Raw genomic sequence first — 24,385 nt, forward strand, 5'->3', positions numbered from 1 at the left:
TAAATGCTCCCTGGCTTAAATTAGCAAAAAATCAGAGTTTTGACTTCTGCTACCTGGAGTTCAGCTGGTGAAATCCAGTCTGTGGGGCACCAAATGCCCCAGAGATGGGAGGATTTAAGACTTCAGGATGATGAAAGAGCTTCTGGTCTCACCCCACAGAGAAGAGCGAGCTAGCAAACAGGGTGCAGGTGTAGGAGCATGGCCTGAGGTGTGCAAGCACAAGGCCACGTGTACGCACACATCCCTTTCATACCGATTTCAAATTTTGTTCATGCAAAAATCAGCTCTTGGATCTTAGACTGATGATAGGTTTCTGCAAGGAGGAATAAATTAAGGTGCAATAATTACTTTATAGCTATCGTTAACCAAGCAATTAATCTGTCTTGGAGGAGGCAGTTCCTTGTTCGGACCTCACTGACTGCTCGGGCCCCCCATTTATATTCAGCAGGCTCTTGTGGTTGAGTTGCTGTTTGGTTTCAGGAGGGGGACAGCTGTCTGACAGTTGGTATCTGAGTGTGGCTGATGCCCTGTAAAGTTAGTTGGGGATGCAGAGCAGGGGCACATGCTGCTTGTGAACTGCTCAGAGCCTTGCTTTTACCTGCAGACTTGGAATAATATTCCCTTATTGTTGCCTGTGCTGAGTGGTGATGGATGCGAGTACTTGAAGGAGCAAAAAGAAACCCAGCCTGGGGTGGAAATTGAAAGGCTTGAATGCAACATCTCATCAGTCAAAGATGACCCAGTATTGACGGAAACGTCACCTGCAATCGTTCCCTGTCTTGCAGGTGTCTTCTTTTCTCTTGGCTTTGTTGTGCTGATTTGAGAAACACACTTGCAAGCCCCTGCTGAGAGCGCAGCGCTGGCTTCAAACCAGAAAGGAGACAGTGAAGGCCGGGGCTGCGGCTGTGCGTCCTCCCGGGGAGGCAGGGAACCCCCGTGCCCTGCGTTGAGCCCAGCTCACCTCCCAGGGCATGGCAGCACCTCTGGCGTGGCCACGCTTCCACAGTACGTTGCTCATGCTGCTTTCAGGGTGCTTGTTGCACCTACAGAGCCATGGCAGACTTTTTGCACGTATTTTCTGAGATGCATTGGTTGTGGTGGGCTTGGAGAAGTTAATCAGAGCAGTACCTCTGGGGACAAAGGGCCTCGAGTGATTAACTCTGGAGACAGATCTGCTCCCATGTCTTTCGGTAACTCCTCTGCACTGTCCTCATTGGCGTGCAAAGCCTGGATGAATTGAGATTTGCAAACCACCCTCTCATTGTGACTATCTGATTTTAGAAAAGATGGACTGTGCTTTCTAAAGGCTCAGCCCGCAGTAGCTTTCCTTCACAATGATGGAAACTGCTCGTGCTGAGCTTGTCTTGAGCTTGTCTGGCTATTTCTGAGCAAGGAGAAGTTAAAATTGCAATTTCCACAAAAAGGCAGCCATTTTACATTCTGACCCATGAGAAACACCTGACTATATGAGTGCAAAATGGGTTCATGAATATAGCAAACCTCCTCACCTCCTGTCCATGGGCTCCCTCTTCCTTACAGCGGGGTGACTGATGCTTTACTCTCTTCTAATGGGCTTTGACTGATGTGTGTCCGGCCTGAGGAGGGTCTGAAAACTAACAAGTACTGTCCGTGTGGGAATAGCCAAATATAATGGTAGTTCTGCCCCTCTGGGATCAGGAAGGGGCTAATCCTGAAGTAGGACTTCTTGGTCAATGTACTGCACTCAAACGGCCCTCATCATCTAGACTGCTATTGTCTGCTTCCTGAGGAGCAGACAGTTTTGTTAGGAAATTCTAAAATTAGGCACTGAGCACCTGAAAAAAATTTCCTATTCAAAACAGACAATAAAATGCAAAATATATTTTAAGATGGCTGGATATGTTTTTGTGCGTTAGCACGAATGCCTCTGGAGGGGAAATTTTGCACATGAAGTACATTATTAATCATTTTCATATCAATACTTTTTAGGATATTACAAGAAAGAACACATGGGTATTAACAGATTTTGAGGTTCATAAAAGACAATTTGATCCACGATGACTTGGTTTCATGTTCAATATGTCCCTGAGGACTTATTCTGACAGTAATTCTGCACTGAGCTCCGTATTTCTGTTTGATAAAAATACATCTTCCAGAAAGGCACTTGCAGTCTTTACTTTGACATCTGGAGAAATGGAAAATTCACCTCTTCTTCTGATAGCTAGTCACCCACACTGCTGAAAAATGTGTATCTTGTGTACACAGACAAACGGGAAACATCGGTATTCCGGCCTCCTGCATCGTCCCCTTTCTAATTCTGATTGATCATGGTTGTCATATGCTCCAGACCCAGTTCCACCGGGCATCAAGTGCTATGTCACTTCTTGCGGGTGTGCAGAAGGGACTCGGTGCATTGCAAGAGCGGAGCATCAGAGGGGAGAAGTGCCTCCTGCTCAGAGAACAGGCTTTGCAGGACGACTTCAGGCAGCAAACTATTTTTGAAGAGTTTAATAGGAGTAAGTTGCACGGATACATGCAAGTATCCTACATGTTTAAGAAAACAAGTGTCTCGCAGACTTACTAATGCTTAGCATTGCTCAATTAAATAGTCTTCTACTGGAAGGAAAAAAGGAAGGTTTGAAAGTAGGTATTTACTAAACAGATTAAGTATTTCTCTGTTTAGAAGAATGTATCACTGTGCTTGTCTTGTGTGATCACCCAAAACAAATCAGGTAACACGGCAGACAACAAAATGTCTATTCTGTTCTCTTTTGGCCCTCTGTCTTGGCCGTTAAATGAAGACAGAAGACAAAACAGTGCGGAGAACAGCGTCAAAACAAAAAGGAGACGGGACTGCAAAAGTTGCGTGCAACCCAGTTCTCAGAGATGATCTATTTATGCCAAATCCGGATCTTACTTGAAGTCTGTGGCGGTCAGTCCCCTTGACTGCCATGCAGGCAGGATTTGGCCCCGGTAAAGTATCCGCCTGCGTTCCCAGCTGCTCGGTTCAGCTGCCGCAGAGGAATGCAGGGCTGCCGAGGGCGCTGGCATGGGATGGGGTCTGAACTTCCAGTGAAAAAAAAAATCTCCATCTCAGCACCTGGCTCTAAACTCCGTCAGTGCAATGGCAGAATCTGATAAAGCAAATCCCTGCCTGACAATAATTCAATTTAGATTCTTCTCCCTCACCAGCATTCAAATCCTGTTTGAGCCAGCCACTTTCCTGAATATAGCTTTAAGCATTTGGAGAGCTTTGGAAAGAGACGCTTCATGAGCAGTACTGGGTAGGAAAGCAGAGTTACACATGCATGTGTTAACTGTACAGCAAATTATAACCGAGTATTCAACACAGTATTTTTATAGGGCTAAATCCTGCTCCTACGAGTCAACAAGAGTTTCACCGCTTTGTAGCATGCCACAGACAATTAGATGACAGTTTGCACAAAAGCACTTTGAGGAGGCATTAAAGCAAGCAAATAAACACATGGCAGTCATTTGAGCACCCTGGATGCAAGCAGAAATGTTTGAAGGCGTAAAAGCCAGTTAATTCCTGTTGGAAATCAACGGGAGCTGAGGAAACACACGCTCTTGTACCCTTGGAAAGCTGTCCTTTGACTGTGGATCGTCCTAATTTCTGCTCTCTCTAAAATAAGATGGAAATGTAAGGCACTCGTTGATTTTGCAACTGTCCCCAGATTTCCTATCTGACTGGCAGAGCTGTCTCTGCAAACCCCACTCATCACGCTGGGTACTTCGCCCTCTTCAGGTGAATCAGCTGTCACTAAAGCTCAGATGTAAATCTTACTCTAACATTGCCACGCTATTCAGAGTAAAATTCAAAAGACAGCTATTCCCACGATAAAAAGAGGTTATTTCAGCCGCGGTTTTGTATCCACCTCCATCTAAGTCCATCTCGAACACTACGAGCTGTCCACCCGGCAGGCGCCCAGGGGACCTCTGCCTCTCCGCGTTGCCCACGCAGATTTCTGCCGCTGATGGCTCCAAGCAGAGCAGCGCCTTCCCGCCGCCGGCGCTGCCGACGCGGGCCGGGGAAGCCGGCTGACAGCAGAGCGCCCGGGAAAACTTTGTAGGAAGCCCCCGCGGCCTGGCTCTGCCCGGCAGGTTTGGTTTCGCGGGGGGCACGGAGCTTTGCTGCCAGCCCACCCCGGGTCCCCCCCCGGGCTGAGGGCGGCCGCACGCCGCCTCCCCTCCCTCCGCGCCCGCTCCGGCTGCCGCGGGGGCCCCGCACCGGGCGGCGGCGGCGGGGTCCCCGCTCCCCCTCCGGACGCGGAGAGGGGGGAGCCCCGGCGGCGCGGGGGGCGGAGCGGCCGCCGGCGGGGCCGGGAGCTCCGGGGCCGGTGCGAGGCTGCGGGGCCGCCGCCCATGGAGCCCAACGGGACGGCGGCGGCGGCGGCGGGGGGCAACGCCTCGGTGGTGGCGGCGGGCGGCGGCGGGGGAAGCCCCGGGGGCGGCCCCCTGCTCATCCTCTCGGCCTTCGGGACGGTGCTGTCGGTGATGTACGTGGCCGGGGTGGCGGGCAACGTCTACACGCTGGTGGTGATGTGCCACTCGGCGCGCTGCGCCGCCCCCATGTACAGCTCCATCGTCAGCCTGGCCCTGGCCGACCTGCTCTACCTCTCCACCATCCCCTTCATCGTCTGCACCTACCTGGCCCAGGACTGGTACTTCGGGGACCTGGGGTGCCGCATCCTGCTCAGCCTGGACCTGCTCACCATGCACGCCAGCATCTTCACCCTCACCCTCATGTGCACTGAGCGCTACCTGGCCGTCACCCGGCCCCTGGACACCCTGAAGCGGTCGCGCGGCTACCGGAAGGTCACGGCGGGGGCCGTCTGGTCGGTCTCGCTGCTCCTTACTCTGCCCATGATGCTGATGGTCACCCTGACCGAGGGGAGCAAGGCAGATGGCAAAGTGAAGAGGATGTGTGCGCCCACCTGGAGTGTGGACGCCTACCGGACCTACCTGACGGTGCTCTTCAGCACCAGCATCATGGCCCCAGGAATCATCATTGGCTTCCTCTACACGCGCCTGGCCAGGACCTACCTGGAGTCCCAGAGGAACCCCCCCCACAAGGAGAAGAGCAAGAGATCCCCCCGGCAGAAAGTCCTCATCATGATTTTCAGCATCGTGCTGGTCTTCTGGGCCTGCTTCCTGCCGTTTTGGATCTGGCAGCTGGTGCGACTCTACAGCAGCTCCCTGCAGCTCACCACCCAAACCCAGAAGTGCATTAACTACCTGGTGACCTGCCTGACCTACAGCAACAGCTGCATCAACCCCTTCCTCTACACCCTGCTCACCAAAAACTACCGGGAATACCTGCGCAACCGGCACCGCAACTTCTACAGGTTCTCATCCTCCTTTCGCAAGAGGGGCTCCAACCTGCAGTGCTCCTGGGGACGGTCCATGTCCTCCAGCAACCAGTACGACTACAGCTTGGAGGCCCTGGGCATGGCCACGCTGAAGGACAAGTGAGGAAGAGGAGGCACTCCGGAGACACCAGGACCAGCAGAGCATCTGGCTAAGGTAGGCCTTTGGGACCCCCTAAAAACTCATTTCTGGTGGTCACTCTAGTTAGGGGCAAGAAGTTGCATGAACTCAAGTATTATGAGATACGTTTGAATTTCCATCTGGTTTAGGGCTGTCAGGGGGTGTCCTGCCGGGCGCCACCAGCCATTGAGGACAAATCCTTCAGGGTTCTGGGTGCAGAAGATGAGGTGGATACTTTGCGCAGTTCTGCTGCAAACTCTTTTCATGCTTTGCTGAGTCTTGCCCTGCTCCAGCTCTGCGCCGTGTCTGCTGTGTGATTTCTCAGTGCTGTCCTCAGGCTACAGCTGGGTCAGATCTGCAATAGTCCAAAATTGTCCTGGTATTGCTTAATTTAGCTGCAAGCCTTGGGTTTGCTGTATGTACTACCGTTGTCTGTTTCTAGAGTGAGTAAAGAGACCTTTAAGCCCCTTTTCCTATTTCATTTTAGTGCACTAGAGTTTCATTAAGCTTAAAGTCTCTATTTTAAAATTGATTGCAGCAGCACTTCACACTCTGATCATTCAAAACCCACAAGGTAAGCTGTCAGAAACCACAGAATTAGCTAAAAAGAACTTGTAATTTTTTAAGTTTTCTACCTAAGGTGATTTGAATTTGCCACTGATTTTTTTTTTTAAAGTCAGTCCCTTTCTCAACAGTCAACAGGGCTTGAAAAACTGAAAATCTACCTTGGAAAGAAAGAAAAATGTCTTACAATCCTGTCACTCAAACACCTTAGACTCTAAGAAAAATTACTGAATCCTATATCATGAGGGACATATCATAATACCCTATATCATAAAAGGGACAAATTTATTCATGACATTTCATAAAAAGCATTTTGCCTCATTGTGTTCTGATCATTTTCTCCCCACTTAGCATCTCGTAGTGAACCCTCACCACAGATACTAGAGATGCCTGTAAGCATCTAAACAATTATAAAACCTCAGTTTATAAAATAAATGCTGATTAAAAAGTGGACCATCATCAAGTTTCCCCTCGCATAGTCTCTTCACCCAGCTCGGGGGTGTATTTACCAGGGGAGAGGCCGCTCTTCCCAGCTGTTCTCTGAACAGCTCATGTACGCGGGGATGAAGCTGGGTTCGATATTCCTCTTTTCTCTTCTGGGACAGACTCCGGGGATAGGTAAAGCACAATATGAGTTGCATAAACTATTATCAGCAGCTAGTGATGCCCAGGGACTTCTGAAACAGCAGGCGGTTGCTTAAGGAACAGTAATTTCCACTTTCTTATGGCATATTCTGACCCCCATCCGCTTGAGAGGAGTCCCACTCCAGCCCTGCAGCGTTACTGGGTTCCTGTGTCCTTGGGTGATCCTCTTGTGTCAGACGCCACACTTTAGGGTAGGCTTGTGCTAAAGCAGAGACACAAAGTGTCGACACCGCAGCCGAGGATTGAGAGCAGAGAGCACAGCACAGCAACACGCTGCATTTTATCCACTCAACTAACAGCAGAAAAATAAACCCTTCAGTGCACATGTTGGATGAAGATCAGGGAAGGACATTCCTGTGCCAGGAGTCAGGCGTTCTTCTTATAGATGCAGTTGTTGGGGTGCTTTTCATGGAGATGGAAATAAGTAACCCACCTTAGAATTGTTGTATTGCTTTTAACCGCAGGACTGTCTTCAAAACATTGGTGACCACTTTGTCACGTTCCAGCATTGTGTAGACTGCCAAGCTGGGCAGTACTTTGGCTATGCACATGCCATTCGTCCACCTCTGAGAAAAAAAGAAATTCCTTATGTCTATAGAAAGAAAAACCCACCCTGATTTGGATCCTGACCTGACACAGTGCTGATGTGTCTTGATTTCTATTGCTTGGCCTGAGGAGAAGGTCTTCTCCTTGAGGAGAAGGCCACTTACCCACCACAGCGTTACAAGGCTGCTATAGGATGGATGATTACCATGTATGAAATAATTGCAAGGCATAGTGTATATCTATTAAAAGGTATGTAAGGGGAAGCAGATGATGGAAGAGCTGTTTAGGTATCAAAAAGAGCATTAGGGAATACAGTTTCTGCTTTAGAAAAATCATGTTCTAACATCTAAAGCCAAACAGTCTAAAATCATAGTTATTAATAAGAAGGGAAAGCTGAAAAGGAGTTGTGCCTAGGAAAAAAGGGATGAAAACGCAGAGCAGATGAGATCTGCACTCGTAGCCTAATGTGGGGATAAGCAAACAGAAGGGTTGGATGTGGGGTACACTTCCCAAGACATCCCATCAGTCCCCAGAAGGGATTCTGCTACTCTGCTCAGCGTCACGAACGGTGCGTAGGGGATGTGCTTTCTGTGCCACACTGTCAGGGTATTAAACACCAAAGGGTTGATGGAGGAGCATCCAGATGAAACGTGAAATATTGGATATTTGTCACTCATCGGGTTTTTCAACCAGTATGTGCTTCAGCCCAGTCCCATCCCAGCGCCGCTCCTCTCTCCCATCAGGCTCTGATAAACCCGTACGAGGTTACTCTAACGAGAGAACCAGTAAGTTTGATGACACCCACAAAGCATGGCATTGGGGCAGAGAAGAGCCTGTTTAACAGGCAAAACTGGCCAGCCATCGGGAGATGCAGCTGTGTGTGATGAATGACGGCTCTCAGCAGCGCAGGACACACAACACGGTGCAGACCTTCGCCAACACGACTCCTCGGGAGCCTCTCATGCTCCCGGGGCTCAGAGCTCAATTTAAAAGATGAATTACAGAAACAACATCCCTCTTATTGTCCCATCAGACCAGTTAAGCTGCCAAAAGTCAGTAGGTTTGACCCACTTCATAAATATCCCACGAGAGCAGATGTTTTAACTGAGTTCCTCTGGTCTGTAATTGGGCAAGCCTTAACTCTGTGGGCGTGCTCATGTTTTGGAAATGAGGAGATAGTCTTCGGGTATTGTTCTTTAAGAACAAAAATTAATCCGGTAGGTAGCTTTGGAAGGGGATTGCTGCTGCCTGCCTATAGCACGAGTCCTGTCCAGGGCGACACAGCCTTTAAGTTCCCCATAAGGGGCAGCTTTGCCTGCAGCTCACCCAGAGCGTTTTGGGGAGGGTGTTGGTTTGGGTTTGGTAGGACCTCAGTATTCTTAAGCACATCTCCCTGGAGTCAGTGCAGGCCACGCAGAACTGCTGTAAAGCAGCTCGGGCTCTTTTCTGCGCGGGGGAGAGGTATTGCCTGTCCTCAGCACTAAAAAGGATGAGACAGGACTCCCAAGCCCATGAGATTAAAACCACATCTTGTCTCCACAACCACAGAGGCTACAAAAGAGTTATCAAAATTGAGATAGACACATAACCGGAATCCAGATGATGGGACTTTGCAAACTCCACGTATCTTGTCACTTATGGTAAATCTGAAGCATCTCAGGCCAGGGCTGAAGTAACAACAGGAAAGTCAGTCGGGCTGTAACTAAGCAAAATGTGGTGATTTCCTTGAAAGCAATTTTACTTTGGCTATTCTCCTACATTCCAAGAAGGCAGGCTATGTGTACCCTGGGATCATTTATCATACCCAAATCATTGTAATCCTGTGTCTTTTAAGGTGTTTTTTTTTTAATTGTAAATGAAATTTTGCTGCAGGTTTAGTGACACAGCTAGTTGTTCAGCAAAATGGGAAATGGTCATTTTAGGAAAGGCAACAGCATTTTTGTTGTTGGGCCAGAGTTTGTCACCGCAAATCTCCGTACATGCTTTACAAGAAAGAAAATAGTTTAATCACTAGAAAATCTTTTCCAACACCCCTGAGGGTTTAGGTTTTTATGGCGCACAGAAAAAAAACCAGACTGTGAAAGAAATGCAGTTTCATCCCGCGTGCTCTTTCCTTCCTTTATTCTAATGTACTATCTACTGCAGCAATGGCAATTTTTCTGCTTTCACTTGAAAAGAGAAAACGCCGGTTCTTAGTCAGACAAGTGAGAATGGTGGTTTTCCCCAGACACAGGAGAACCCATTTGAACCTTACTGAATTTTTGCATACTTTACCTTCAATCACACATTTTTTTATCATCTTTCTCCCTGCTTTTTAAAAGCAAATTTGCAATAAATGCTGAAAAGCCCCACATTACAATTTTATCAGGAGTGCGAGCAAGTCATTAACGTTTTAACTCCTATTTTAGCCGTCATTTTTGGTGCTTATTGTGTGATTGAATGCCAGGAAAGCCAGTGAAATAGAGGTAATTTTATGAGCATTTTGTACCTTGCGTGGCGGAGAACGCACGGCTTGCTGCCCAGTTGCATGAACCGAGGAGAACGGGCAGGGTGACTCAGTTCATAATCTGTTCCCCCATCAGCATGATGAGAGGAGAAAGTGCAGAAACTTTTCCATGAGGCCATGGGAGCGGGTAAGGCAGCACCGGAGGAATCCTGCAGGCAGCCCCTGAAAGGCAGATGTCTTTGCGGGGAAGTTTGGCTGGTTCGGGGATGCTCGGCTCCTACCGTCCCTCCGGTGGCAGCAGCAATCTGCCTTCCCTCCTGAGGGCTCAGGAAGAAAACGTGCTTTTTATTTTAGGCTTTAAAACATAGGACTTGCACACAGTCAGGGCACAACCTAACTATATAATAGCATTTAATATCTTTAGAGTATAGTGTTACTACAACATCTGAAAGGGAAAAGTCTGTCGTGAAGAGAAATCCTACTTCAAGTGCTAACTTTCCTCTCCCGCTTTTCTTTCTATGCCAAACCCAGAGTAACTTTATTCCTGTCATTTTGCACAGCGTCCTCACTGCCAGCACCCACAGAAACACCCAGAGCCGGTGACTAAATACAGTTTAGCCCAGCTGGGGTTTTTTTTTGCCTTACAATATTGGTTGTTACTGTTAGTTTCAAGTTTTTCTGGGGAATTGGAGAGACGTGGAGTTAATTGCTGTGGCTTATAAGAAATATGTTGCCTTGTCTTCAAAATTGTAGCAGAAGCTTCATAGGATATAAGTACCCTTTAAAGTTATTGTTATCATTATACGTGCTTTTTTGCCCTTGTTTGGGAATGTATCTAAAACAGAGCAGAGAGAAAGGATGCATCAGTTGGTAGCAAAGTATCGGGAGGGGGTGTTGGGTGGCACAGGTTGAGTTTGGTGAAAGCAGAGGAAGGAGCTTGCTGCTGGCTCGCTTGGCCAAACCTCTAGGATGCCACGAGCTTCTGTCAGACACCCAGCATTGAAAGAAGTTATTGAGGTATATTAAAACCCTAAATGGGACATATATATATATATATTTAAAATTACAAATATTTCTGCTCAGCAATCCAGCTTTCTGCCCACACCGAGTTTCTAGCGTGCTGTATATCACCTTTGGGGGAGACTCACTTCATCCTAGCAGGTTTTGAATGGTCAAAACTGAGCTTTGTGATCTGCGGTCCTAAGTAGAGCCTTCCTGTCCCCAAAGGGATATACCAAAGCCAAACTACTGCAATGCTTTCCTTTTTTTCCCCACCCAAGAACGGGACAATTAAAAGAGGAAAGGGAGAAATGAATCCTGAAGAATTCTTCTGGCATTTGGGCTCTACTTTTCTGGTTCTCTCCATTTATAATTTAAATTTTAATTTAAATGAAACATTTTTCTAAACACTAGGAATGCTTCTACAGTGAGAAACAAGGTGAAGAGTTAAGAAGCATTCGTTGAATTTATTAGAGAAGACTGAACTTCAATATTGCAGATGATCCCACCCAAACCCCTCCATCAAGATATCTGGAGGGAAAGTAGTAACTAAGTTTGTGCAGAATCAAACCATCCAGCAATATTAGCCACGCTTGGCAGAGGATACAATTCTAAAACCAAAATGGTGCTAATGCTGGAGAAGAAAAATCTGCTAAATTTGTTTCAGCTTGTTTAGGCCAGCGTCTCCCTGAGATGTCGTTAGCCTTTCCTTGTGCATTCCCACTAGGATCTTGAATTCAGCTCCTGAATTCTTAACTAAAACCAAACATGATTTCATCCAAACAAAGCAAGGGAGATTCCTGAAACTCAATGTGGTGTGTCCATAAACACAGCGTTTTGGAGACAAGTTATTTCTTCACGTATGTGCTCCTGCAAACCTCATCAGGGACATCCATCAAATTCACCATGTCTGTGCCTTTTAGGTTTTTTTAATATCAGCCTGACATTTGAGAACCACAAGGCTGGCTCTTGCAAGAAGCCTCCCAGGAAAAGGCGCTCCTGCAGCATCCTCCCTTTGGGCAGCACGGGCTGGCAGCCAGCTCCCAGCATTGCACCACTCAAAATCCCAGTAACCCCACTGAGTTAAATTGAGTTTCTGTTTTTTTACTTGTAACAGATTTCTTTTTCCTTTCATTTAATACTGTAGAAGGGACTATCTTATAGGAATGGCATTATTATGAAATCAGCTGGAGCCCTAGTTACCTGTAGCCACCACATTTTGAAAGCAGCTTTCTGCCCCGGGCAGGGTTCAGATTAAGGAGCGGTAGCAGGATTCCGTGGGCAGCCTGCAGCACCCGCCTGCCTCGCGCCTCGCCGTCGCAGCGTTATCTGCTCCCACTCAAGTGGATGTGTTTGTCTTCCTTCACATCATCTGCTCGGGGGGACTCGCAGGCCATTCATCCCGAAAACACTAGTGCTGTTGATAAGTCACCCAGGCAGGCTTAGTGCAAGAGAGCTAATTCAATCCAGGAGAGATTTACAAGGGGTTTGGTGTTGGAGATGCCTATCGAGGCAGCACTCACCATCGGAGCTGATCTGGGATGGGAGGAGGTCAGAAGTCCTGGCTTCTTGACAAAATCACCGCTGACTTGCACTGTGACCTCAGGGAAGTCGCTTATTCTTGTGCCACTCGTCATTAACTGCCTAGAAAACAGCGACACTATTTCCAGTGTCCACACAAGTGTTGTAAGACATCACTGATGTGCGTGAAATGTTTTGAGATCCTTGGATGAGAGGTGCTACCTACAGAAGGGAAAAGTGCTCCTTGCAGGGATAACTTAGGGTTCGGGTTAGCTATTCAGGGTCAAACGGAGGAAATGTTTGTGTACCAGAACGTCTCTGTTTTTGATTAATAGCAGCCGGTCAGCAAAGATGATCATGTAGCCCACAGCAATGGCAGCTGCGCTCGGCTGGCTTTGCTGGGAACATAGCTGAGACGAGTCCCCTGGCAAAAGCATCGTCATTTGAGTGCATTTCGATACCCTCTCTAAAGCCCCTCCTTGGGTGAGAAACAATAGCAGGGGTATGGTAGGGAAGCAAAATCTTTCTTCTTTACCTCCTGGGAGCCTCTGCTTCCCCAGGTTATGGGTTGGGAGCACTGGGGGCAGTGAAGGTAAGGGCAGGGCATCACTCCCAGGCAGAGCCCGGGCTGCAGCCTGCTCTGACGGCAGGATCTTGGTGCAGGGGAGGCTGAATAGAAAGAATTATCCCAACGCTCATCACCGATTGCTAAACAGAGCAGAGCTTCCCTGTCGTTTTGTTGTTGGCATCTTTTTAGAATGATTGAATCCGTCGCGGAACCTCCGCCTGCCTGCGGCACAGCACGAGTAATTCCCAACAACAGAAGCAGAGCAAATAGCAACCAAGTAACTTTCCTTGGCTGTTTTCATTTGTTTGTTTGTTTTCATACAAAGATGAGTTTATTACGGCAAACATCTCTCAAATTTTAAAGCGCCGCCTCTATCTTTGCAGCAGCTTCTCTTAGGCAGGATGAGAAAGTAAAGCTCCGCAGCCTACAGTGCCCAGCATTAGGGAAAAAGCTCCTTGCAGATCTGGCTTAAATGGAGGGGAACCACGGTGGAGGGATGTGGACAGAGCTGGAGCATCACTTGGTCTTTTACCTCCATCCATCTAAGTGAATATTTTCTCTACCAGGCCTTGTGTGCCCTGGGTATTCAGTATCTATCATCTCTGTTATTCAGAAAAAACCTGTAAGAAGTCTTGGATTTAGTCCAATAAAAGACAAGGAAAAAAAAAAACTTTAAACCTGTAACTCCACAGCCTCGGGAAACTGTTTGCGTCTCCCCCAGCTCGAGTCCTCGTGTTCGCAGCCTCAGAGAGGCCCCCTGGAAGCAGGGACGAGCGGGGCCTCGGGCGTGGGGAGAAGGGCTTCGACAGCTTACACTGCCTGCAAAATGCAGAAGTGAAACAGTTAATGTGTCACACTGAATTACTCGTTCATCTTAATGAGAGCAGAGAAATTGCTTTAGGCTGAGAGGAGGCTTAGGAAGGCAATACTACATCAGCTTCATGCTGCCTCCAGTAATAAACCTTCAAACCTGGCACTGAAATAGGACGGGGAAGAGATGGGCATGCCGAGGGGGCTCCGGAGGAGAGCAGCGCCCAGGCGCTGACAGCTGCCGGAGACTTACGGTTTCTTGAAATCTCACCTCCTGTCAGGGTCTCGGTGCAGAACCGGCATTTGATCTGACAGCCACGTGCCCCGTTTGAGAGGCAGCCAAGGCCCAGCTTGACTTCCTTGCAGATCCTCCTCTCTTCTTGCACTATTTGCAAGGAAACCCAGTACAGGATCCTCTGAACTCTGCTACAAGCGCCAAGCCCTCAGAGTGCAGGGTTAGGAGGTACAGAGGCAGCGTGGGGCTCCAGGAGCGGGACGTCTCTGCCGCTCTGATAGTGTCATAGAAAGAGACAGAGAAGCTCGCTGGCACGAGCATGTGGGCTTAGATCTCAAAAAAAGCATCAGAGCAACATCTTACCAGGCATTTTTGTCTTCTGTCACATTCGTCAGTAAATGTGTGTCTTGCAGAGCTCTGTGTTTCAGACTCAGTCTGTGGAAGGTCTGTGTATAATTACAGACTTCGTCCTGGGACCTGCCTTAACGATGTGCATTCCCATCGCTCTCCATAGACAGAATCTCCTGCCCACATTGAAGAGAGCTTTTATGGAAAGATCATGGATCAAACGTGACTGTTTAGCTTATTTGTGCAGGAGAAATATGTGCTTGTTTTTATCATGTTGCTGTCTTTGGCGTTCTTATTTTAATCTTAGGTTTTTCTTTTCCGTCTCCACGTGTTCTGTCCTTTCTTTGTGTTAAGTTTCCTTCTCAGCAACAAGTTGCAGCCTCTCCCAGGGACTCTGCTTCCACCCTCGCTTTGCTCCATAGCTAAAACCACCACCCACCAGGCTCTGTAATACCCCAGGGAGAGTTTCAAGGCTTTGGGGAAATTTCATACCCCTTGCATTTCAAATCTGTTGTTTCAGGTTGCCTGCAGAGAAGGCAGAAGTCTCTATCGATTTCCACAACCTAATCAGAGAGCAGGCATGTTTCTGCAAGGGTGATTGCTATAAGCAAATCCTTCAACTACGTTAGAGAAGTTACGTCTGCACAGCTAGGAGTATAATTTGACAAGCTTTTCCTTTACTGTTACTCCAGCTTCAGCCTCCTCTGTTCCCTCATTTAGGCTGGTACGTCTGTCTTTGTAGCCTTGTGGTTTTAAAGGATTAAGCTGTTTTATTTTATAGGGTTGTTTTTTGTTTTCCAATCAAGCCAAAAATAATTATTTCTTGTCCCAATCAGATTCACTGTCCACCCCCAGGCAGCTAAACCAATACAGCTGATGGGCCGTGAAAAGAAGTGCTCGTGAAACCACATCTTCAAATCCGTTTTAAAAATCATGTGTGAAAAGCTTCAATGCACTTGAGCCTGTTCTTGTTTAAAATTTCGCTCAGGCCAGTAAATGGCTGAATTCACAATCCAACAACTTTTACCCCGCTGCAACTAGAAATATCGTTAAGACTTGTGTTCTCGGAGAATTTGGGCTTTACCTTCTGTTTTCTCCTGTCTGGTTTGAGTGAGGCAGTGGCTTCCCTCCCTAGAGATGCACGTTAGCCCCCAGCGAGGCTCTGTGAAGCCTGGTGAGGCAGAATAACCATCAGGAACCTTTATAGCTTTGCCAGAGCACCCATGAAAATGTAGTGCTGCGCCTTTGATCCACCCTAATAATTCTTATGATGGATCTGGAGCCTGGAAGGGACTACACACTTAAGGACTGAGCATGGGGGAGCAGTTTTCCTTACGTTGCCCCCGGACCTGTGCGGTTTTTTTCCTGTTCAGTTTTCAATTATTTGACTCACACTTCATGGACTTCATTTCCCGGCACGTTAACAGCTGGTGGTTTCGCAGGCTGCAGTTGGCGAGGGCAGTGCCTGGAATGGATAGTGATTACTTGCTGAGCTCGTTATAATTGTTCAATTATTGAATAATTTGGAAAGGCAAGCAGGGGGAATATGTGGTTAATTAAGAGCGTGGTTAATCACTGCTAAATTTAGCCTTCCAAAACAGTGCTCACCTTCCCTGGATTTGAAAACCTTTGCTTACCCACACTGCTGGGGGAGCAGGAACGCTTTCTCTCTGGTCTTTGACTTCAGCCATCACGGTGGCACTTGCTCTTCACCTTGTGTCATGGTTTTGGTCCTTGTTCCCTACTGGCTCCCGTCTTCCCGCATTTGGGTTCATGGGCATTAAGATCTCTCTGAGGCTGCCATCAGTCTCCAGTGAGATGTTTAATTAGAAACAACTCACCTGTAAGCACTCAGGTGCTTTGGGGACCAAATTGTAATCCGATGAAAAAAATGACATTACAGATGGAACAGCAAAGTACGAGCATTTAACAGAGCCCAGTAAGTGCGAGCGGGAGAAAAGCTTTCAAGCCCTCGTCGTTTTTCTGTTGCTGCTGATCTAACACAGTTGCTGGGCACATTTCTTCTGTTTGAGGTTTTTGATAAGTTAAGGCTTAGGAAGCAAATGTATCATCACCCAGAAGATGCTTTCTGGAGCCTGGACTAACTTCCAGGGGCTCTGGGGAGTCTGCAAGGCAATGCTCAAGACAAAAAAAAAAAGCATTTACAGCTTATCGTTGTGTCTTTACTGTTGCGCCAAGAATGTCAAGTATCTGTATGAGAATTCAGGCAGGCTTGTAACTGAAAGAATTTTGAGGACTTTTTGGGAGAGTTTTGAGGGAAGGACTTAAATGGGAAGTAGCATTTGACTCAAGATGCGTACAACTGAATTTTAAACAATTAGTGATCAGATTTTAAATAATTATTTTGCTTTGGGCTTTTATCCTCTGTCCTAGACTAATTTAACATGATACTCTTAATGCACAGCACCAGTCAGGTGTAACTACCACCGCAGATATGCCCATGGGATTTGCCTGTCAGCTGGCATATGCTCGTGAAAAGGGTACCCTCGTCCCGCGTGGAAGTCAACCGCAGATGTTCAGAAAAGAGAAAAAAAGAAAAAGCAAAGCCTTGAAACCCTTGCTGACCCCACGCTGATTTATTCTCTTTGCACTTCCAAAGTGAAAAATGTTTAGAGCCTCCAAGAGCTAGTGGCTCCTCCAAAACTGCATTTTAGTATGCACAAAATAATGAGGAGGCAGAGTCCGTACTGAACCTCATCCTTCACAACATGCTTCAGAACGAAGTAAACTTATTTTTTCTGTTAGGGAGAAGACATTAGAATAAGCCAGATCTTGTATGTCTAGAGACATACCAGTCTTTTACAAAGGCATCTATGAACTTCTGGTATTTTGCTTTTAGTTTAAATGCTGCAAAAAAGGAAAATAATATTTAAACAGTTTTTTTCAGAGCAAACTTTGCAAGGTAAATTCTGCAAAACAGAAGAGCCATCAAAGCAGGTTGATTTTAAAACCTGACAAGTTTTTAGTGGGATCTAGTTGATTTTAAATATTCCTTTTATATATATATATATATATATTTTTATTTTTTTTTTTTTAACAGGAGAGCAAGGCATTAGGCAGCTCTTCAAGAGATCCTGTGATTTCAAGTAGAGAAGTGTTATGGGATATTCTTTCCCTCTCCCCAAGAAACAAGAGTCAAGTTAACACATGGGCTAGAATTAGTGTTTTCTCTTCAGTTAGTAATTTCTTCTAAATTAATAAGGCTGAGACATCTACTTTAGCAAAACAATTAACCAGTACATCAATAAAGCAGCTGCCTTAAACCAGGCAGGTGCCTTTGCTTCATTCCCCCCTTAGTTTCAGCAGCAGTACGTGTATTACGCCCTGGAGGGTCAATGTTTGTGTGTGCGGGGCCGCTGCCATCCCCAGGGCAGTGATTTTTAGGAAGGCCACGGCACGGCCGAGCTCCGGGCTGGCTGGGCTCACGGGGCTGCCGGCCGCAGGCAGCTCCGGCTCCCGCTGCCCCACGCGAGTGCTCAGCCCGGGGCCACCGCCTGCCTTCAGTCACGCGCCGGCCAGTCGCCCAGCCGATCCTCTTAGGTGTCTTGCCAAGGAACTGGTATTTCATCAAAGCGGTTCCTTAGCTAAAGCTTTTCTAACTATTCTTCCTGAAACGTCCTGCTTTAATGTAAAGCTTTATGCAAAACATTTCTGCAAATTAGCTTATCAAGTTCAGAGGAGCTTTAAATTTAAAAAAAAAAAAAAAAAAAAAAATCTGTGTTAAGTATTCGGGCTTGCCTTTGCGCTTTCTGGCCCTTCTGGGCCAGATGCCAGGCATCTCTCAGGTGCCTGTGGATGTATGCCACTCAGGCGGCCACACGCTGCTTTCATTCCCTTAAGTTTCGTGCTGGATTTTGGAGGCACCGTGCTGGGACGAGGACGACAGCAATGCTGTCAGGATCTTTTCTTCTTGCTGTGTGTCTCTGTCAAAGCATCTCTCTGTAGCTCACCAGGGCAGCATGATTTTCTGCCTCTCCTGTCAGCCTCCTTTCCTTACTGGTACCCAAGAAGCTACATAAAGTCAGCAGCTGCCATGTCCTATTAGCAAAAGATGGCTGGAGAAGCGCTGCAAACTGATCTCAGCTCTCAATACTAAGTGAAATGGCTCTAAAAACCTATTTCAGTCTCTTCTTGTGAAGGGATCCCACTCTGCTGAAGTCCCTGGGCCAGCAGTTAGTTTTACCTTTCCCCATCACGTCTACCCCCATGGTACCAGTCCCCATCAAATGTCATTTGGGATGTTAGACCTTGCTGTTCAGCACTCGCCATTACCCAGATTTAGCATTTGCTCCTTCTCAGCGCCTCTTCAGCAGCAGGAGGTCTCACCCTTCCCATCACCAGTAACTTCTTGCTGAGTCCCACAAAAGAGCCCAAACCTTATCTCCCATTCCCCCATAGAGTCTCTTCTGCTGCCACCACCTCCTTCGAGTCTCCAGATCTGGCAGATGAGTCCTCCCCATCCCTGCTGCTGACTGCATTTCAGCACACTGTCCGCCCCCGCCGTGCCCCAAACCTCCTCCTGGGGTGGGCTCTGTGAGGGGCCAAGGGACACGAGGGTTGGCTCGGCTTCCTGCGCCGGAGTGTGTGCAGTCAGAATTCTTGTAAGCGTCAGTTTTACTGCCTCTTCCCAACATAAACTGGACAAATTGATGGAGTCCTGGCCCCGAGGATAAACACCGTCGCCACTGTTTAGAGTAACTGTCTCCTGAAAGGAGACCCGTGCGGCTGAGCTGACGCCCTTGCTGCCGGGGCGCTGCACCGGGGTACGGGAGGTGCCTGCGGGCTGGGGGCACCACCCCAGCAGAAACCTTCCCCTGCCATCAGGCACGAACAGCAGCAGGCCCTAAGGAGGATTAGGACTAGAAACGGTCTGCAGTTAACTCAGGTACCATACTAACAATCTTAAACTTATTTTGCAGCAATACAGAGGACTGGCAATCTTCACTTGAGTCACTTGTAAAAAGTCCTGCCGAGGGCTGGTTTAAGCCTGTGCCCAAATACAGAGGTTGGCTTTTAGTTGCAATACGCCAATGTTGCAAATGCTTGGGTTTACAGAGTTTTCATATTTCAGGTTAATGTCAGCTTTTTAGCTGTTTAGGAATGGTGAATCCTCACGTGGTTAGGAAGCATTCTTGGCTATTATCTAAAAAGACCTTACTTTAATATTTATGGTCAGGCTAGTACTTTTGAAGGAGACTGAGATTAGGTGAGCTCATTAAGTCAAGCATTCTTTCCACACTTGAATTCTTCCCAACAAAATAATATTTCTCAATTTCAAGGCAGCTCATTTAGAGACAGATTTTTACTTGTCACACTGATACGAACCTGAACCACTGGCATGCTCCCTGAATAAAGCTGGCTCAGATGCACACATGCTGTCCTCACCTTTCAGAGCCTTGAACGCAACTGGAAAATACTTGTCTGCTAAGTGAAACAGTCCGGTGCAGCTGGACTACTCAGAATGCATTCAGCAAGCATGCCATCACTATTAGAGAACTAAAATCTTATTCATTTTAAAAGATTTTGCAATATCCAAGTCCTGTTCCCACCTTTGTCTTCTCCGTACCACAAACAAGCCCTCACCAGCGCTTGGGGAGTAGCTATGGGTGTCTAGAGCAAGCAGTGCCTGCAGCCTCCGGCGGCAGGTTAATAACCAAGCCGTCTTCTCCCCGCTGCACGTCCATCCCGTGTGCCCATCCTCAACGAGAAGGAAAGCAAACTAAGGTTCAGTAACCCTGTTCAGCTGACGGGCAGGGGAGAGGCAGACAACAACATTTACTTTGTAAGTTAATTGATCCACTTATTCACTCCATTTAATTTGTTAAAAACAAGGCTTTAAACTCAGAGCTTTCTGGTTTTTTTCATTCTGTCAAACAGTCTAATAAGAGGATATTACTGTTCCTTATAACCCCTGCCTCGTTTGTAACTGTAATATATAAGCCCTTGTAAGCATACCCACAATTGCAGTGCTGTTACACCTCCCACTCCAGGTGTTCACTCCAGGTGAACGGCACGGCTGCTGCCAGACACCTTCACTTCTGCCTTGCTCAGGGTCCTGCAAGTCACACAGCTGGCCTGAGCAGAGGACGGTATAATTAATTCAGTCCTGGACATCTCAAAAGTATCTGCCTGTACAATTCAGCTATGGAAAGGCCTTTGATTACTGCCCATCTGTGCATGCTTTATGGCTGAAATATTTAATTTAAGGAGACCGATTAGGAAGAGGACAAGTTTTAATGGCCTGCTCCAAAGCCTAGATAAATGTCTTAGCTACAGAGTCAAAACCTGTATTGAAAGTGGTGATTTTTGCAGCATGCTGGAGTTCACTGACTCACAAGCCATCTGGAGGTGCTAAAACCATTTAGAAAACAAAGCGAAGAGGTCTCAAGTAGCAGTTGTTGAGGTGAAAATACCGAGGCTCCAGGGTGGCAGGCAGTCAGCTGTGAAGATGGAAGACTTCAAGGCTCTCGGCACTGTGTGTGACGTGAGTGAGTGCCTTCCTCTCCTCCCGGGCGGCGTGCTTTCCGCTGGGCCCGCTCCCAGAGCAGCGCAGCCTTCCTGAGAAAGCCACGTGCCCTTACTGCCTGCCTGTGCCGAGGCAGAGAAGTGAGCTTCTCCCTGCCTGCCTGTGGCCTGAACGGGCGAAGCTCTCCAACAAAGCGTGTGTATGATGAGAAAGGGAAAATAAACAGGGAGAGGACTAGATTTCCAGATATTGTGCAAGCATGAAAAAGCAGAGTGGAACCTCAGTGGCGAGTACTGAGGAGCAGACGCACATCCCCTACACCTCAACTAAAGGATTACAAAATGAGTAAAACTTTGTCCTTTCTTATGGTTCCAAAAAACCCCAAATTTTATCAAACCTTTTTTTTTTTTCCCCAAAGACAAAATTTCTGTATACTTCTGTATATTTATGAATTCAGTCTTAATTTCTTCTTGGATTGTTTCTTATTTACAGGTCTAAATTCTGCCTAGTGCCAGAAGAGGTACAATAGACAGATGCTATACATGGAGGACACCATCTCCTAAAAAAGGCCCAGTTGATACACAAAATACATACAGAAGAAATCTTAATTCATTATTTTTTAAATAGATAGATGCAGCGTGACTTAATAGTGAATCTTGAGTATGCTAAAATGAGTTAATTCAAACAGAATATGGACAGGATAAATAGCTTAAGTAAATGGTATTGGGGAAGGGAGCCCGTTCAAAGTTTTAGGAAGTTTTGCTGCCTGAAAGCTCGCAGTTCCCAGTTCATTGTCTGTTCTTCTAACGAAACGATAAAGCAGACTGGGGTGGGGGAAATGTCAGTTCAACATTGATACGTACAGTTCAATGTGGGAGAAATCTCCCGTAGCTGCTCTCTGCCTAACGCCATCTTAAATTTAACTTACCCATCTGCTTGACTGACTTTTGCTGTGTTTCTTTTTTTCATACTAGTGAACGACAGTTTATTTTGATCATATTCCTCCGTGTGGAAAGGAATGCCTTCCTAATTAATGCCTATCTCCCTTTAAAATAAAGAAACAAATGAGAAAAAACACATTTATGGCCCACAGAACTGTCATAGTGAAGTAGAAATAATCCAAGTGCAAGATCACTTTTCTGACTTCTTTTGTGCTGAGAAGCGCAAGGACTAAGTGGGCTTAGCGGTCGTCTGGTTTCATGGCAGCCTTTTAAGTTTTGAATCACCTGGTAAAACGTGGCCTTCTTTTTACGGGGTTATTCAGTGAATCACATTTAAAGCCCTAATACGCAGAGGGGACTCCCAGAACACGTCTCTTCTTCAGTAACATAACTCAGAAATAAACACATTTGCCTGCTAGAGGGAATGGAAGAAGCTACCATCCAGAGCCAGCACATGCAGAATTGCTCCGTTAGGACCTGCCGTTGATTATTCCCCCCAGACTTAGTGGCCTGGCTGGCAGGTTAATATGCTGAGGAGGTCACCTCTAAGGTGTGAATCCACCCAGAGACCTTACCCTGGCAGTGAAAAACAGTCTCAAAAGAAAACATCAAGACCTTTTTTGTGGAGTCAACAGCAAAGTATCCTGGCATCTACATAAACAGCTTAATATAATTGTATAAACTGATGAACAAATAGGAGCCAAAGTCTCAAGGTGTCTGTCCAGAAACATCATGCCTCAGTAACCTAGGTGGCTTTTTTGTTGTTGTTGTTAACAAAAGAATAGGAATGGTATCCATTTCTAAAATGAGCTTTTTGAACACTGGGGGCCTATTACAAGATACTTCCAGAAACAAGTAACATGAATGCTCCATAAATCTCAGCTTCTCTCTATAAATAAAATATTTCCTTCAAAAAGAGGCGCTGTGCTTTCAGGCACCTGCTCCTTCTGTACTTCTACACCACTGAGTCTTCAGCTTGCAGTCCCAGGTGCAGGTCTCAGTGAAGCTCATTACTAACAATAATCTGACCTAGCAGCTTATGGATTCAGCCAGTCCAGACTCCGTGGTCAGCCTCAGGATTATCCAGCAGTAAACCTGGATATTTTGAGGTTTTTGCTTGCTTTGGATGCATCTAAAGGTTACAAAAAGAAAGGAGATGGTACTTCCAGGCTGCTTTAGTCATTTCACGATACAAACTAGCCAAGCAGGGCATTTCTTGTTGTGATCCCGCAGTCTGACCTGCACGCGTAGCGTCCCACTGAAGTCAACGGGAGCTCACAAAGGAGCAGCTCTACCAGCAGTGCCTTAGTGCAGAACAGCCACTGACAAAGAACAGCAAAAAAAGAGAAAAAAATAAGGATTTCTCTAGGATCTGTTTCAAAATTCCGTCCTCACTGACCACAAGTTATGATGAAAGCTGAGAACACGCGACAGCAGGCAGCATCGCTCACTGCCTTGTCATTATTTCAGCTACACAGGAAAACTGGCAAGATGGAAATAAATGTCTCTGAAATAAAGGGTGCTGTTTCAAGTATGGACAAGGCCTGTAACGGAAGAAAAAGAAGAGAGTATTTGGAAAAAATGAATACTGAAGAATGAAAAATCTCAAAAATTGAGCAACACTTGACAGTTCCAGTACTGTTAGAAATTCTTCTTAAAGATTAATGCACTGCATGGGCTAAAAGTGTCATAGGGAAAAAGCTGGTTCCTTTTCCATTCTGGCGAGCCAGTCTATGAATAAATCATGGACTGAGCTTATGATGTACCCTATTCAATATATGCCACGGGTAAAGGCGTAAGTATGCGGGGACAGAACTGCGAGATGAAATAGGTGACTTGAGGGGAGGTGATGGACAGAACCAAAGGAAGATGTGCAGTCTGGAAATAGGACAGAGTTATTTTCCTTGGACAGTCCATCCTGAAAAGCTTTAGTACAGGCCACCAACACTCATATGGAAGATAAAAAGTGCCTAGAGAGATACTTCAGGGATACCTGGATTGTCATTAAAAAAGAGTTGACCGGCAGGTTTCAGCAAACACAACATCAAATTAGCTTTCGGCTTCCTAAGAAGGTTTACAGAACCCGAGATAAGGCACAGCATGCTATAGGTCTTCACAGCATCTTATGAGGAGCCATAGACACCACTTCACGACGGCTCGCTCAGCCCGCTTTCCTGAGAAGACTGCCTTCCCGAATGAGGCGAAGATGATCGACGCATGTCAGAGCCAGCTGCGGTTCAGAAAGGAAATAACTCCTCTGCTGTCCTTGGAGTGTTTGGTTGGGTTTCCACACAAGGGACTCAAAAAGGAGAAACAGGACTTGGGATTTTTCTGGGGAGGACAGAGAAGGAGGGGGGGTCGGTGGTTCTATTTTTTCCCCCTCAAAGAGCCCTGACCTCCAGCAACATTTCCTAGAATTTAGACAAGACAGAAATATTGCTCAAAGCTACGCATGAGCGTGTTAGAGAGATCCGATACGCATGTAAACGCTGTGTAAGGATAGCTGGATGTAGAAGGAACGTGAGGATCTCTATATGAAAAACAAAGCCATCTTTCTTTACTGGGGAAAGGAAAGCTGTAAGGGAGAAAGTCAAGAGCACCAAGAATTGCAACTGAAGAAGAAACAAAACCAGATTTTCTTGACAGCATAGTCATTATCAATACCATTTCAGCTATGCTTTTATTTAACGTGCACATCGTTATGTGCTACAGCCTCGGAAAGTACCCTGTTGAGATGTTATAAAAATAAGACATGAAGCTAAGTTTCTGCTATAAATCCAAATTAAAT

At 46.7% G+C, this 24,385-nt stretch overlaps 1 protein-coding gene across 2 annotated transcripts in view; it reads left to right on the forward strand.

The window, feature by feature from the left end:
- The window catches only part of UTS2R (urotensin 2 receptor), a gene marked incomplete at its 5' end in the record, with an annotated part of 56,797 nt that overhangs the window by 28,476 nt on the left and 3,936 nt on the right, over positions 1–24,385 (forward strand). Inside the window, one exon of one of the 2 annotated variants that reach the window (XM_082326954.1) lies at positions 4,363–5,523. The exons of the other annotated variant lie outside the window; for it this stretch is intronic. Within the exon in view, the coding sequence (XP_082183080.1) occupies positions 4,363–5,472 (1,110 nt within the window). The 3' untranslated portion in view covers positions 5,473–5,523. Of the gene's footprint in view, positions 1–4,362; positions 5,524–24,385 lie in introns of those variants that run through there. 2 annotated transcript variants of the gene reach the window in all.

This window comes from Platalea leucorodia (assembly GCF_965183815.1).
Source record: "Platalea leucorodia genome assembly, chromosome: 14".
In the NCBI taxonomy this organism is placed as follows: domain Eukaryota; kingdom Metazoa; phylum Chordata; class Aves; order Pelecaniformes; family Threskiornithidae; genus Platalea; species Platalea leucorodia.